General features: G+C 38.6%; 1 protein-coding gene across 3 annotated transcripts; it reads left to right on the top strand.

Moving 5' to 3' along the window:
- Positions 1-471: 471 nt before the first annotated feature.
- LOC127157234 (patr class I histocompatibility antigen, B-2 alpha chain) lies at positions 472-15,699 on the top strand. 3 transcript variants are annotated; one of them, XR_007825870.1, is made up of 19 exons: positions 472-538; positions 741-989; positions 2,088-2,312; positions 2,419-2,700; positions 2,824-2,934; positions 3,015-3,059; positions 3,173-3,206; positions 3,517-3,542; positions 3,832-3,855; positions 4,451-4,522; positions 4,764-4,787; positions 11,025-11,081; positions 11,259-11,348; positions 11,451-11,525; positions 11,607-11,645; positions 11,724-11,789; positions 11,908-11,946; positions 12,038-14,227; positions 15,454-15,699. XR_007825870.1 is itself a non-coding variant. In XM_051100472.1 (19 exons), the coding sequence occupies exons 1-18, from the start codon at positions 484-486 to the stop codon at positions 12,070-12,072; spliced, it is 1,548 nt and encodes a 515-aa protein (XP_050956429.1). In that variant the 5' UTR covers positions 472-483; the 3' UTR covers positions 12,073-12,087; positions 15,454-15,699. The 3 variants fall into 3 exon arrangements, 2 of the variants coding, with proteins under 2 accessions (XP_050956429.1, XP_050956428.1); XM_051100472.1 differs by having other exon boundaries at positions 12,038-12,087; XM_051100471.1 differs by lacking the exon at positions 15,454-15,699 and having other exon boundaries at positions 12,038-12,087; positions 12,489-12,527.
- Positions 15,700-16,860: the final 1,161 nt, after the last annotated feature.

Below are 16,860 nucleotides of genomic sequence, written 5' to 3'. Positions count from 1 at the left end.
ATGTAAATTGATTTCACCCTGTTCTGTTGTGAATTAGTGTACAAAGAATGTTTAGCATAATGTTTCAATCTTAGTTTTCAATAATGACAGCAAAGTTCATATCAGGGGTAGGCAGACCGTTACACAGCAACACATTTAGAAAATCTCATCATTAGAATTAAGGTGCATTCACACCCTATCGGAATTACGAGATTTCAATTTGTAAAAAAGCGTTCACGTCCTCGTAGAACTCGAAATTACAACTTGCCAACTGGGAGTCTTCTAAGAGCTACGACTTGTACTACCTGACCAACATAGGCTCGGTTTAGGCGTTGATAGTGTTGCCATAGAAAATCATGCATAATTCAGAGACTGAGAACAGCTGGAGTAGAACATCACATGTTGTCATTTCAAAATTACGGTAAACAGGATACGGCGTGAATGCAGCATTAGTCACAGGATACGCTGTAGGTTTTGTAGTTTCATTCTGAAACCGAAAAAAGCATGGCCTCAGTCACAGTACTCCTTTTGATTTCGTCTATCTTCCCCTCTCTAAGTGGTAAGAAGTTTGACTCAGCTTGTCCCCATATTCTTACGTTCTGTATTATACTGTAAAGATTTACAGCTACTTTTAAAGAAAAGCTACTTTTACCTTTGAATTGCTCAGGTTTAGGCCTAAACTTTGGACATATATCTGTTACACTGCTGCATGGTGATTTTCCTTTTTTTATGTTGTAACATGTTTCTCTTCCTCATTTCAGAAATATGTTCTCTTTACTACACATATAGCGTCATAGAGAAATCTCTGACCTCTCGAGACAGTTATGAATTTTACAGCTCAATCGAACTCAGTGACATACAGATGAGTTTCTGTAACAGTGTGGATAAAGCAGATTTCTTGACACAGTTGTGTGAGGAGTCTAAGAGTCTGTTCAGAAATGATAGTGATGAGTTGAATTATAAACAACAATGGCTTGAAATCAACCTCAACACACTGAGAAAAGACACAGGTAAGGGGACAAGCAGGAATTTGATAAAACTGAGGAATGCACAAATGTGACCCTGGACCACAAAATAAGTCTTAAGTAGCATGGGTATATTTGTAGCAATAGCCAAAAGTACATGGGTCAAAATTATTGATTTTTCTTTTATGCCAAAAATCATTTGAATATTAAGTAAAGATCATGTTCCATGTAGATATTTTGTAAATTTCCTACCGTAAATATATCATAAATCTCAATTTCAGAAAATGGACACTTTTGATTTAATCTTTTTTTTTTTTTTTTTCTGCTCCAGGGTCACAAATGATTTTTATTTCTGATAAAGATTGGCTATGGAAGTGTTAAAATAGTAAGATATCATGATTATAGTGATCAAAATTATTACAGTAATGTTAAAATGTGCTGGAAATGTTCAATAAGTACTCATACATCACTGAAATCATTTCACCATAACCAACTAATAAAATTAGCAGCACTGTGCATTAAAACAATAACATTAAATAAATATATTTAAAAATAAATATAAACACTAGTTTGTTTGGCAGTTAATTGAACTTTCAATTAACTGTCGTAAACATATCAGCTAATTAGATAGAAACAAAAATCATTTGCCTTATATGTCAGTGAACCATCAGAATGATTTTTAGACTAATATTTCAAGGTTAAAAAAATATGGAAGCCCACTTCCGCCACTGAATAGAAATAAAAAAGGTAACTGCGGCCTTTTATCTCACAATTCTTATTTTTTTTCTTGCAATTTTGCAATCTTGCAAATCTGACTTATTTTTCTCAGAATTGTCATATAAACTCGCAATTCTGACTTTTTTCTCAGAATTATGAGATACAAGTCCAGTTCTGAGGAGAAAAAAAGACTGATATATTCACAGAATTGCGAGTTATATCTCACAATTTTGACTTATTAACTCGCAATTGTGAGTTTATATCTCACAATTCTGAGAAAAAAGTCAGAATTGTGAGATAATAAGTCGCAATAACCTTTTTTTTTTTTAATTCAGTGGCAGAAATGGGCTTCCATAAAAAAACCTTGCATATTCTTGCTTTAAATTTAAAATATTTTAAATTTAGTGTGCGTATGTTTTTCTTTAGATCTTCATGTTCTTCAGTGGAGACACGGCTGTGCAGTTGAACGTCTCCCTAATGGTTCAGTAACATTTCTTCAAGGCACTGATGAATACGCCTATGATGGAGAGAACTTGACCTTTGACCTCTCTATGCACTGGAATGAATCAGTTTCCAGCCTGGAGAGGAGATGTGTGGAAACGTTAACTAGCTTCATTGACCGTCAACGAGAGAGAAAATTCATCACGGCAGGTGAGTTCATCTCACTTATAGTTCACATAAGAATCTACAGGATTATTATTTCACTTTTTTCATGCTAGTTTATTATTTGAATGAATTGGTTCTGTCTATCCTGCAGCTCGTCCTGAGGTTTACTCTTCTGTAAAAGCGTCTGGATCATCAGAGCAGCAGGTTCTGGTGTGTTTGGCCACAGGCTTCTTCCCTAAACATGTACAGATGGAGATCAGACACAATCAGATGTCATTACCTGATGGGCAGCTGAACTCAAGTGGAATCAGACCAAACGCAGACGGATCCTTTCAGCTGATGAAGAGCCTGAAGATCCTGTCGTCTGAAAGATCTCACTATCAGTGTGTGGTGAAGCACCAGACTCTGACTGAACCACTCATTGTCAGCTGGGGTAACAATGATGATGATGTCTGGTCTCAGTCTATGGTTTCATAAAATCACTTAATTAATAGTGTTACATTTGATTTTGCAAATATTATAATTAAATTAAAACAGTTTGTTTTTGTTGTGACAGATGAAGTGAATGTCCTACTGCCGGTGATCATTGGAGTTGTAGTTGCTTTAGTTGTTCTTGCCATCATTCTTCTTGTTTTTTATCTGTTGAGAACATGTGGTAAATATCGAAGTGAGTATTATTTCTTCAAGTCCTTTAAAGTTTCAGTAGGATGATTGATAGAAGAGGAGAATGACTGTTAATGTTTGAAGTTTCAGAATCTCTGAAGACACAAACACAATTAGTGAAAGGATCGGGTGAGTCTTCTCAAAAGCACAACACGATATAAACACATTTCTGCAATACTCATATAATCAGACATGCTGTGAATCAGAAGACAGACCTGTAATCATTAAACTGTATTATTTAGTACTGTCGCTGAGTTCATCCCAACTGTTAGTCAGGTGAGTCCATTTCTTTAAGATTTTGATCTTAGAGATATTTTAGTGTTAATAAAATCTGCTGGTTTTTCAGTAAGATTCAGAACAATCATTGAATTCTTGAGTATTTGTTCAAAGTAATGTTTTTTTTTCAGTAGGAGTATGTCTGATTATCTGCTCTGTTGCAGTAGCTCTTTATGAAGCAAGACATTTATCAGTATAGTTAGGTTTTTGTTTTTTTAAAGCAGTGTTGTGAATTGAAAATAAACTTTTTAGATTATGGTGGAATAAATTATTAGTGCTGTCTTTTCATACTTATTTAATCTTTACACAGATTTCCAGTTATATTTTCAGAATCTAGTAAGTCTTTTTCAAAATTTACCCATTAAAACACAAACTTTTGTTTTTGGCTAAATTGGGTTGAGTAATTGAGTGACATTATGTTTTTGTCTACCAGTAGAGATATCATCAGAACCTTTTGAGGTCTGAGTCTGCTAAAACAGACAGAACATGAAATGATTAAAAAAAAAACTTCTGCATTCAATTCAATATCACTGTACAGCCTCAGTGTGTAAATGTTCATTTTAATTGAAGTGTTTGGATTAGATGGATTTTTCTGTCTTTTCATACTTATTAAATCTTTACACAGGTTCTTGTGAAGATCCAGATTATGGTAAGTCAAACTTTTTCAAAATGTACTCATTAAAACCCAAACTAACGTTTGTTTTTCGTTAAATTTAGTTTTCTTTTTCAAAATAACTTTTGTTTTTAGTTAAACTAGGTATGAACGAGTGATGTTATGATTTATAGTAGCCTACTATTTAAGATTATGTAATGTAATAATTCATTATTTACCATACTTTCATCCAGAATTGTCTTTTTATTTTAGAAAAATTGCATACAAAAGTAACAACAATGTCCTTGAATTAAATAATTGAAATTTATTAATACATTTATTAATATTACAATGGACAACTTTTAAAAAATTCGAACTCTTTCAAAATTTACCATTAAAACCCAAACTAACTTTTGTTTTCGGTTCAATTTTGTTTGATTTTTCAAAATAACTTTTATTTTTGGCTAAATTAGGTACATGAATGAGTGACGTTATGATTTAGAGTACTATTTAAGATTATGTAATGTAATAGTTTTTTATTTTCCATACTTCCACCCAGAGTGATGGCATGTTTTCATACAAAAGTATCAGCAATGTCCTTAAATTTAAACACTGACATTTATTAATATTACAACTTTTAAAAAAAAATCAGGTAATTTTCCAGACATGGGCCTTTTGAAGAACAGTGGGGAGGAAGGCATGTCTGCTAGAAGTTTCAGTGCATGTAAGAAATGTTTTTTTTTTTTTTTAAAAGCCTCTTCATTTAAAATATTTAAATGTAGTGTCACTGTACAGCCTCACTGTGTAAATGACAAAATGCATTAATCAACTATGTTGCACTAACTGTTTACAAAACATTCAATTCAATCACTCTACAGCCTCAATGTGTAAATGTTAATTTTAATTGAAGTGTTTGGATTAAATGGATTTTTCTGTCTTTTCATACTTATTAAATCTTTACACAGGTTCTTGGGAAGATCCAGATTATGGTAAGTCAAACTTTTTCAAAATGTACTCATTAAAACCCAAACTAACGTTTGTTTTTCGTTAAATTTTGTTTTCTTTTTCAAAATAACTTTTGTTTTTAGTTAAACTAGGTATGAACGAGTGACATTATGATTTATAGTAGCCTACTATTTAAGATTATGTAATGTAATAATTCATTATTTACCATACTTTCACCCAGAATTGTCTTTTTAATTTTAGAAAAATTGCATACAAAAGCAACAACAATGTCCTTAAATTAAATAAAAAAAAATGAAATTTATTAATACATTTATTAATATTACAATGGACAACTTTTAAAAAACTCTTTCAAAATTTACCATTAAAACTAGGGATGTGCCGATACCACTTTGTCCAGTACTCGCCCGATACCGATACTTTTATTTTTGGTACTTGCCGATTCCGAGTACCGATATTTTAAAATTTACAAGTAAATTTGTAAAATATTGGGTACAGAACCTAAAAGAATATGTATAATGTTAGTTGGTTAATTTCATTTATCAAATAGATACAGTCAAATCAAAATTTATTCAGATACCTTTTCTTACATTATCAGACATTTTTTACATTATCACATTATCATAAACTGTGTCCTGGACCCACTAGTAAAAACAAAATATATCAAAAATTAGGTGGTGTATATCTGGTGTCTGAATAATTTTTGGTTTGACTATATATCCCGTAGTTATTTTTATTTGTACACTTAATAATGCCCATTAAAATGTGTTTTGTTACTTTGAGTTCAATATATTTTTTTTTTGTTTGTTTTTTTGTTTTGCTCTATGGTACATCGTCTTTAATTTAATAGCATTAAACTGCTCCATTGCAGCGGCTCAGAACTGTAATCGCGCGTTTTGTTGTAATAATGCTGGAAATCACTCGTTATGAATCTCCTAACTCTAATATTTTCAGAAATATAAGCCGCGGTTTTTTTCCATCTGAAACATGCTGCTATTTGGGCTATAATCTAAAGAGATTTAATAATGCAGAAATGCAGAAACACAGAAAAGCAAGCAAAACATGCGCAACGCGCTCAAGTACAGTACAGCCTAGCGCATTTCATACAGGCTGCTTTCACTTTTGTCGTACAGTCGTGTCTGCTTAAGGTTGGAAATAAATGATGTTTATAGTGAATGCCTCTATAACTTTTGTTTCATATTTACGAATTTGTTTTAATTCAAATGATGCGTGTGCTAAGTAAGCGAACATCAATAAAGATCACGCAACAAAAGTGCGCGCTCTCTCTCATTCTTTTTGTCGCGCTCTCTCTCTCTTAAAAAACTTGTGTATCGCTTTACTTACTTGTTTTTGACATATCCAACCGAACTACAAACTTTCCAGTGATGTCAAGGCAGGATCTTAACTCGACAAGCCCATGTTTGATTTTTCAAAAAAACTTTTGTTTTTGGCTAAATTAGGTACATGAATGAGTGACGTTATGATTTAGAGTACTATTTAAGATACCCAGAGTGCTGGCATATTTTCATACAAAAGTATCAGCAATGCCCTTAAATTTAAACATTGACATTTATTAATATTACAATGAACAACTTCATTGTAACTTCATTCAACTTCAAAAAAATCATCAGGTAATTTTCCAGACATGAGGCTAGGACTTTTGAAGGCATGTCTGCTAGAAGTTTCAGTGCATGTAAAAAATGCTTTAAAAAAAAAAAAAAAAAAAAAAAAAAAAGCCTCTTCATTTAAAATATTTAAATTTAGTGTCACTGTACAGCCTCACGGTGTAAATGACAAAATGCATTAATCAACTATGTTGCACTACCCACTGAGCAAAAGTAGTCCAAACGACGTCATTTCAACGTCTTTGTCGGAATATAGACATGATCTGCACGTCGGGTGGACGTCTCATGTTTGTTGGGTAGCTGTTTACAAGTCAAGACATTTATACTTCAGTATTGCTAACAGTGTAACAGATGTTCGTTTTAACTGAAGTTTTATTAAAAACAAACTTTTAAGATTATGTGTCAGGGTTTTTTGGTTGAGTTTCTGTGTTTTGTTTCGTCCTAGGTAGTCTCCTTGGTTTATAATTAGTTCCACGCCCCTGTTTCTGTTCTGGTAATCATCCCCTTTGTATTTAAACCCTTAGGCCCAACACAGGCATTTTCAAAACCACAGCTTTTTCTATGCGGTTTGGCCGTTTATCCACATCACATTGTGACATCGGAGTGCGCACTTTTTTTAGGCTTCCGATTGGCCAACATGGTTTTACAGTAGTGAGTGCTGCTTTTGTAACACTGCTTCGTTAAGCTTCTAAACATTTGCGAATCATTTGTGTCGAAACAGTGAATCATTTTGCAAAGCAATTGGTTAAATTGATTGGAAGCTTCAAAAAGATTCTCCCATTATGGTTTGGGTTATATCGCCACCTGTTGGTTTGGCATGCTCTTGACAGTGCTTAATAGCATGTTTTTGCGTTGTGCGATCGCGGGTCCCACTAGTGATGGGAAGTTCGGCTCTTTCCAAAGATTCGGCTCTTTTGGCTCGGCTCCCTTAAAAGAGCCGGCTCTTACGGCTCCCAAATGGCTCTGTATTTAGTATCACTCAGAACCTTCTATTTTAGCCCAATTTATCAATTGTAAATGTTTTGTGTATTGGTAAGCAACTTTTTAATTCCTTATTTTTCATAAAAAAAATACACAGTTACTATTATTTAACATTTTAATAAAACTTTAATTGAACAATTGAACACAACCACAGCAAACAAATCAAATAACCTAAATAAAGGGAAAAGTCTTAACATATATAATAAACATACACTACCATTCAAAAGTTTGGGTCAGTACATTTTTATTGTTTCTTTTTTTTTTTTTTAAGAAATTAATACTGTTATTCACCAAGGATGTATTAAGTTAATAATTAAAAGTTTATTAAAAGTTAATAATAAATAATTTACATTGTTATAAAATATTTATATTTTGAATAAACACTGTACTTTTTAAACTTGTTATTCATGAAAGAATCCTGAAAAAAAAAAAAAAAAATCACAGGTTCCAAAAAATATTTGGCAGCACAACTGTTTATATTATCCAACATTGATCATTCTAATAATAAATCTGCACATTAGAATGATTTCTGAAGGATCATGTGACACTTAAGACTGGAGTACCAGCTGATAAAAATTCAGCTTTTCATCACAGGAATAAATTCTATTTTAAATTATGTTAAAATAAAAAACATTATTTTATATTGTAAAAACATTTTGCAATATTACTGTTTTTTTTTCTATATTTTTAATCAAATAAATGCAGCCTTGATGAGCATAAGAGACTTCTTTAAAGACTATTACAAGTCTTACTGACCCCAAACTTTTGAACGGTAGTGCATATAACAAAACACTTTTGTCTTTAGTGCAGGTTGGCATTGAGAAATATCAGATGCCTCAGCTTGGATGGGCTGATCCGATTTCTCCTCTCTGTAATTATTTATCCTGTTTTTGAGAAGACTCTCTGAGGGCACCAATGTTGCAACAATGCAGAGTCTTCCTACCATTACCTTAACCAGGCGCATCTGGACTCGCATTTAATGCCGTCTCCCCCGCCTCTCTCTGTCGCTCTGTGTACCTCGCCTGTACCTGTGTACCTCACCTGGCATGCGCCCCCTTTCCTACTTTCACATAATGGTACGACTGATCCTAGTGGGTCCTCCCATGTGATTAGCCGCATGGTGTTCCCAAATGAAGCCCCGCCCCTACTTACGGCAGAAGATTCGGCTCTTCCCGACGGGAGTCGGCTCTTCTCGTTCGCTACAAAGAATCGGCTCTTAGAGCCGGCTCGTTCGCGAACGACACATCACTAGGTCCCACAGACCTCTGGACCCTTTTCCTTCCACTAGCGACGCCCCTGACTGTGGTCATTTCACTGACATTAAAAGAAAACTCCACTTCCAGAACAACAATTCACAAATAATTTACTCACCCCATTGTCATCCAAGATGTCCATGTCTTCCTGTCTTCAGTCGTGAAGAAATTATGGTTTCTGAGGAAAGCATTTCAGGATTTTTCTCCATATAATGGACTTCAATGGTGCCCCGATTTTTAATTTCCAAAATGTAGTTTAAATGCAGCTTCAAAGGGCTCTAAATGATCCCAGCTGAGGAAGAAGGGTCTTATCTAGTGAATCGATCTGTCATTTTTTTTCGGAAAATAAAAATTTGTACACTGTTTTTTAAGCACAAAACTTGTGTAGCACAGGCTCTGGGATGCATGTTCACAAGGCTACGTATTGAATCACGTTGACAGGTCATGCAGAACGTAGGCCAAACTACAGACCCAGTATTTACAAAGCGAACGCGCAAAGACTAAGAAAGTGCAAATAAGTCAAACGCTGTTTACAAAAAGATACAACGATGTCAGACGATTCTGAAGTTGTAGGAGAAAATAAGATGGAGTTTTTCACCATACTCTACCTTGAGCCGAAGTACACAGACGATGAACTTAGACATGATTCATAGTAGTGATGGGAAGTTCGGATCATTTTACCGACTCGGACCTTTGAGTCTGGTTCAGCAAAATGAACAATTTTTTTTCGAGTCATTTCATTCATTTTAGCAAAATATATTAAATTCGTACGTTACTTCCCTAACACATCTACTGCTTACACAAATGTTGATCGCACTACAAACAAGACAAAACTATAATGCTATAAGAAACAGAAAAGATTCATTCATTGTTTATCTGGATCTTTAGTCTATGATTAGCTCACCTCACCTCTTATCTGACAAGTTTTCGGGTTTGAGTCGTTCGTTCATCATGTGACAGCCCCATAAGCTCAACCAATGCAGTGTGAGCCAGAAAAATAATTGATTAGTTAATAGGTGTGTTCGACTTTATCTACGGCTACAGACGGCGATCAACGAGAGTAGCTGAGAGCAGTCGCGGGCGGAGTTGAAAACGGAGCTGTCAAGACGGACACTTTCTACTCTCGTTAGTGAAGCTCTCGCGGTGTTTGCATGCACTATCACAGATGAAGTGAATTAAATGCAATATTTATCAAATACAAATACTTTTCAAAAGCGTTTTCATGAGCAACAGAAACACGTTTAATATACTGCTTAATACAGCGCCATCTGAACAAGAATAATAATAAACATATACTATTTAAATACTAATAAAGTGGGGTTATTTATGCTTTTATCAGTGTTTTATGATAAATCTGGTTCAATATAACATTGCGACTACAGTAAAAACACTTTTATTGTTCTAAAAACACAGATTTGTCAGCATTATCGGTCTTGAGGATGTTAGAATGAACCCAAAACACACGTGATCGTTGTCATGCGGTGAATCTTGCCAATCGTGAAACAGCCATGTGGTCATCAGAGCTCCTGCAGCCGCTCTGAAGAAACTGCCGGCTGAGTCAGTCGGCTGCTCTCGAATCGCTATTGTGGTACTTTGATGGCACACGTGACAGTCACGAGGCGTCGGCGCCGCCTCAAGTCGGACAAAATTTCTAACCGGCATGCACTGCTTCAAGTCAGAATTTGATCGAGCTGCGCAGCGCTGCGTTAAATCTAACACACTTAATCTCTCCAGTCTTTGGGTTCGAGTCGTCGTTTATGACGTGACAGCCCCATAAGATGAATAAACGACTCGAAAAATCCGAAGACTCGAAACAGGTGAACTAATTCCAGTAAAGAACCTAATAGGATGGTGCGCATGCGCGACTGAACGAATCACTCCCCAAGATGACTCGTTCTTCCCTAGTCACATTCGTTCAAAATGAAGGAATTGTTCAAGAACAACCCATCACTAATTTGTGGCGTTGTGGACGCACATTCCGAGCTTTTGTGCTTAAAAAGTATACACATTTTTATTTTTTGAAAAAATGACAGATCGTTTCCCTGATAAGACCCTTCTTCCTTGTCTGGGATTGTTTAGAGCCCTTTGAAGCTGCATTTAAACTGCATTTCGGAAGTTCAAAATCGGGGCACCAATGAAGTCCATTATATGGAGAAAAATCCTGAAATGCTTTCCTCAAAAACCATAATTTCTTCACGACTGAAGACAGAAAGACATGAAGATCTTGGATGACAAGGGGGTTAGTAAATTATTTGTAAACTGTTATTTTGGAAGTGTAGTTCTCTTTTAATACTAAAAACAGTTAGAGATTGGTTACTACTAAATCTTGACAAAGATCATCCTAATGAAAAAACTAAAGTGAGATGAGATCAGACTGAATCTGTGTTAATATTTATTATTTCAGGTGGGCTATTCATCTATCATACAGCACAAACAGAACCAGCATTTTTGGAAGAAATAAGTGAGTCTAAATTGTTAAAAAGCCCCATAATAATTGAAATTAAAAGCCTATACATTTACTAGCCTATAGGTTTACTATCACTGTACAGCCTCACTGTGTCCATGATAAAATGCATTAACATGTTCAATAACCATCTACACTAATCAACCACTTTATTTCTTTTGAACCCTCCATCAGGAGCAGAAACACACGCAGGTTTGGCTGCTGCTTTAAATGATTCTTCAGATGAGGAAAACACAGCAGATGACAATACGGAGGAGGTTCAGAGTAGGTCCTGAGCTAATACACACAACGGACGCTGCTTCAAACGTGTGTTCAGATGTTTTTCTGACCTGTTTCATTAATGTTTCTTTTCTCTGTGTGTTTCAGCTGAGGAGCTTCATGAAACTCAAAGTCTTTGTGAGGCTAAAGAGACTCCAGCAGCAGCTCCTACAGCAGCTCGAGGTCAGAACATCTAAATTCATTTATCTGAATTCGTCATCTCCTACTCAGAGTCTTAAACATGTTCTGCAATGACTTTTCTAGGGGCAATGGGCTCTAAAAACATCTCCCTGCCTAATTTTGGTGAGTTCAGATACATATCCTTTTTTTAAAAAAAAATTTTTTTTTAAATTAAAGTTTTAAAATTAAAATTTGTTTTAGCCATGGAGAGAGAGGACACTGATCAGAACACTGTTACCCAGAACACACTGCAGTTACCACTGCCAAGTAACATTAATCATTTCTCCTCAAATGACAATAACTTCATTGTTACATGAAACTGTTTATATTTGCAGTATTTGTATTGATTTTAAAGACATTATAATAATGCCATTCTGTGTTTCAGGATGCTGCAGATCCAAGAATATTTCACTGCCAAACCTCAGTAATGTTTCAGTTTATTTTAAATAAATTAATTTATTTAATTAAACAGAAACAATGTTTTACAATTTAATTCTGGTCTCTCTTTTTTTCAGCTGTAGATAGAAAAGACTCTGAAGACTCCAGCTAGAAAATCTATGTTCAGGTTGTTGTGAAGAATTGGATTTAGAGTTTTACTTCCATTGTCAGTTACAAAAGTATGTAGAAACATGAACATAATAGTTAAATGTGCATGTTTAATGATAAAAGAGTGACTAGGGAGGTTTTTCACAACATCCGAAAAAGCATTAGGTCAGACACTGAATCACCCTTATGGACATTTGGGTATGAAGCACAAGTATTTGTTTTGTTAAAAGAGAATGACATTGCATTTATTCACATTATTTGGATTTATGGTTCATGGGTTCACGGACTCAGTCTTGCTCTCTGTGTGTGTGTGTGTGTCTGAAGTGTTTGTGGGCGTGGCAGCGTTACCTTGATTGTACGCCAGCTGTTGCTTGTTGAGGCTCTGTATTTAACTCCTGTGTTTCCGGCCTGTGTTGTCAGATCGTTGTCTTCCGTCTTAGTGTGAGGATTGTGTTCCAGTGCTCTGCTTTCGGCAACCTTCACTTGGGTCCTGTTTCCTGTTCGCTCCGAATTCCTGGATTAATCTCCCTGGAGGTTCGGCTGCCCATTCGCTTCCCTGTGCCATCTGGAGCTTCGTGCACTTCACGCTTCACTTCTTCTTTGTACCTACCACTATTGTCAATAAACTGTATACGTACTCGCACACTGAATCCAGTTTGACTTATTCCTAACAGAACGATCTGACCACATTATGGATTCCGCGAGTACACCGACCGTCCAGGAGCTTCTATCGATCAACAACGCTTGTATGGACCAACAGGAGGAACATCTGCTCAACATGGGTCGTGCTGTGCAAGCTCTGGTGGTACAGGTGTCCGAGCTCACCTCGCAGCTGCAACAACTAAGGTCGCCCGCTGCGCCACCCACACCGCCGTCTCCTCCCCCGCTCACGAACACGGAACATCTTCCGGAGCCATGCCTACCCACGCCTGAGCTATATGCTGGTGAGCCTAAACTGTGTAGAGCGTTTTTAACTAAATGCTCCATGTTCTCATTGCAACCTAGGACTTTTGCTACGGAGTCTTCTAAAGTGGCGTTGGTATTAACGCTACTGTCCGGACGTGCGGCACTTTGGGGCACGGCGGTGTGGGAGAATCAACATCCCTGCTGTTCCTCGTTCCTAGCACTCTCCGAGGAGATGAAACGCGTCTTTGATCGTGCGGTGGTGGGCCGTGAGGTGGCGTGAATGCTCACTGATCTTTGCCAAGGCAACAGATCAGTATCGGATTATTCAATCGAGTTTCGCACGTTGGCGGCAGAGTGCAAGTGGAATGAGCAGGCGCAGTGGGACGTCTTCCTGCATGGGTTGGCTGATCGTATTCAAAGGGAAATATTCACTCTGGACCTACCCTCTGATCTGGATGGACTCATTGATTTGGCGAGTTGACGCCAGGTTACAGCGGCGTGGTCAGCTTTGCTCGAACACCCTGGCGCCTGATTTCTCTGCCAGTTCAGTTGCTGCCTCCACGAATACGGTCAGCCCCGCGTTTGACCATGAACCCATGCAGGTGGGTAGAGCTCGGCTTTCCCGGGAGGAGAGAGAGCGTCGGAGAGCTAAAGGACTTTGTATTTACTGTGGTGCGGCCGGCCATTTTCTGTTGAACTGTCCGGTAAAAGGAACAGCCCGACAGTAGAATCGAGGTTACTGTCGGGCGGAGTATTACTGGAAAAGTCCTTGTCTACGACTCTCCTCCCGGTTAGACTGGGCAGCCGCTTTCCACAACTGTCTGGCCCTGGTGGATTCTGGAGCGGAAGGTAACTTCACTTGATGGACTTTGATCTCGCTCATCGTCTTCACATTCCTGTTGTTCCCCTCACTCACAAGATTACTGTTAATGCACTTAATGGACAAGCGCTCCCCGATATCACCCACACCACAGGACCGGTTACCCTCGTCACATCTGGTAACCATTCAGAGAGTATCACCCTGCTGCTCACTCCTTCTCCACTGGCACCAATCGTCCTCGGCCATCCCTGGCTGGTCCAGCACAATCCCAGGGTGGACTGGGGTCACAATTCTGTGTCCGCTTGGAGTGACTCCTGTTATGCCTCTTGTCTTGTGTCTGTTGGTTCGTCTGTGTCTTGTTCTCTGTTGCAGAATGAGTCGGTGAACCTGTCTAACATGTCTGAGGAGTACCGTGACCTGAAGGAAGTGTTCAGTAAGTCCAGGGCTGCTTCTCTTCCTCCACATTGTCCCTATGACTGTGCTATAGATCTAGTGCCAGGTACGTCTCCGCCGAAAGGCAAATTATACTCTTTGTCTGCTCCTAAGAGGGAGACCATGGAGAAATATATTTCTGATTCTCTAGCAGCGGGGTTCATCCGTCCTTCCTCTTCTCCCGCTGGGGCAAGGTTTTTTACGTGGGTAAGAAGGATGGCTCCTTGCGACCTTGCATTGACTACCGAGGGCTGAACAACATCACGGTAAAGAATACCTATCCTTTGCCGTTGATGTCTTCAGCCTTCAAGCGGTTGCAGGGTGCTTCCATTTTTACCAAGTTGGATCTAAGCAACACCTACCATTTGGTCCGCATTAGGAAGGGGGATGAATGGAAGACCGCATTTAATACCCCCAGGGGCACTTTGAGTATCATGCCTTTCGGGCTGTCCAACTCCCCCGCGGTTTTTCAGGCACTCGTTAATGATGTGCTGAAAGATATGGTTGATCAGTTTATATATGTCTACCTGGACGACATATTGATATTTTCTTCTTCTCTCCAGGAACATGTTCAGCACGTCAGTGCTCCAGAGGCTGCTAGAGAATGGGCTTTCAAGGCAGAGAAGTGCGTCTTCCATGCACACTCGGTTCCGTTTTTGGGGTACATCATCTCGTCCGAGGGGGTGCGCATGGATCCCGACAAGGTTAAGGCTGTGGTAGATTGGCCAACTCCAGAGTCTCGCAAGGCCCTGCAGAGGTTTCTGGGGTTCGCCAATTTTTACCGACGTTTCATTCGCAATTTCAGCCAACTAGCCTCGCCTCTGACCACCTTGACCTCCACCAAAACGACGTTCAGGTGGTCTAGCGCAGCCGAGGCTGCGTTTACCAAACTCAAGAGCCGCTTCGTTTCGGCTCCCATCCTCGTGGCCCCTGACCCGACACGTCAGTTTGTGGTGGAGGTCGACGCGTCGGAGGTGAGGGTAGGTGCGGTTCTTTCCCAGCATTCGGCCTCGGACGACAGGATGCACCCCTGCGCTTTTTTCTCTCTTCTCCGCCAGCTCCAGTTCCCCCACCGCCGCGTCTCGTAGATGGGGAACCCACCTATTCGGTAAATCGTATTCTGGACGCCAGGCAGAGGGGACGCAGCTTCCAGTACTTGATTGTACGCCAGCTGTTGCTTGTTGAGGCTCTGTATTTAATGCCTGTGTTTCCGTCCTGTGTTGTCAGATCGTTGTCTTCCGTCTTAGTGTGAGGATTGTGTTCCAGTGCTCTGCTTTCGGCAACCTTCGCTTGGGTCCTGTTTCCTGTTCGCTCCGGTTTCCTGAATTAATCTCCCCGGAGGTTCGGCTGCCCATTCGCGTCCCTGTGCCATCTGGAGCTTCGTGCACTTCACGCTTCACTTCTTCTTTGTACCTACCACTATTGTCAATAAACTGTATACGTACTCGCACACTGAATCCAGTTTGACTTATTCCTAACAGAACTTGCACGGAAAGCCCGGTAAAAACCAGCTACTCCTGGAGGGTGTTTTTGGAAATGTATTTTATATTTTGGTTTTAAAGATGTATTAAACTCATAAAATCAATGATTTTAAGAAGTTATGTGTAAAATGTGTTTGTGTGCTTTTAGTTTATTTTCATAAAAGCAGCATTACGTAGACGTCTGTTGATTTGTAGTTCAGCACTGGGTAAAATTTAGTTCTGTTCTTATTCGGTTCCTCTTTATTACTCTCTTGTTGGGCAAGTAATTGAAAATGTAATTAAATTACTGATTACTCCTTATAAAAGTAATCAAATTACTGTTCTGATTACATTATTTTTTTAAAGTAATTAGTTACATTACTAGTTACATTACTTTTTTCTGTACATCCACAAAATTTACGTAAAATACTAAAGTTTGTGTGTTGCCTAACATCCCAGCATAAACACTACAGATAAAATATGTGTTATTAAAGCATCAACATTCACAAACCACTGATATTTTTACTAAAAGCAATAGCCTGCTGCATGTGAGTAGCATTTCAACCTGTGAGTGGATTCTCTGATTGTCCATTGCATTCCAGAAATCAACATTGTTTAACGCTGCAAATACTTGATGGGCGAGTGCAGGTGCGGGCGGGCAGAGACTCGTGAAGACAACAGAAGTTGATGCGTTGCTCTCGCACCCGGTACGTTCTCAAGAAGTTTTAATGTGCCGTGCTGCCCTTTAAGGTGTTTTTTTCCCTCTCTCCATGCTGACTTTGTCCTCTCAGGTAGAGGACGTTGCGTGTGCTATCAACACCCTTTTTCCAATCTAGGGGCACCCCCGCCCTGCACATTTTGTATGTCTCCCTTATCAGACACACCCAGTTCATGCTCTGCAGCCTCTATTGATGAGCTGTTGAGCTGAATCAGGTGTGTTAGATGAGGGAGACATACAAAATGTGCAGGGCAGGGGTGCTTCCCAGTTTGAAAACCACTGATCTAGATGATAAAACACATTAGGCTCGTTTGAGATGTGCCTCGCCTCGCCTGAAATGTAGGTGAGAGTAGGCGGTTGCAGGGAGGGGAGGAGTGGAATAAGTGAAGTTAAGATGGACAGTTCTGACCTCTTGAAGTAGAACAGATACCTACGAGATCCAAGGCGGATATCGCC

The sequence above is a fragment of the Labeo rohita genome, unplaced genomic scaffold (genome assembly GCF_022985175.1).
Source record: "Labeo rohita strain BAU-BD-2019 unplaced genomic scaffold, IGBB_LRoh.1.0 scaffold_1019, whole genome shotgun sequence".
Lineage (NCBI taxonomy): Eukaryota > Metazoa > Chordata > Actinopteri > Cypriniformes > Cyprinidae > Labeo > Labeo rohita.
This window is presented reverse-complemented; position numbering and strand designations above follow the sequence as displayed.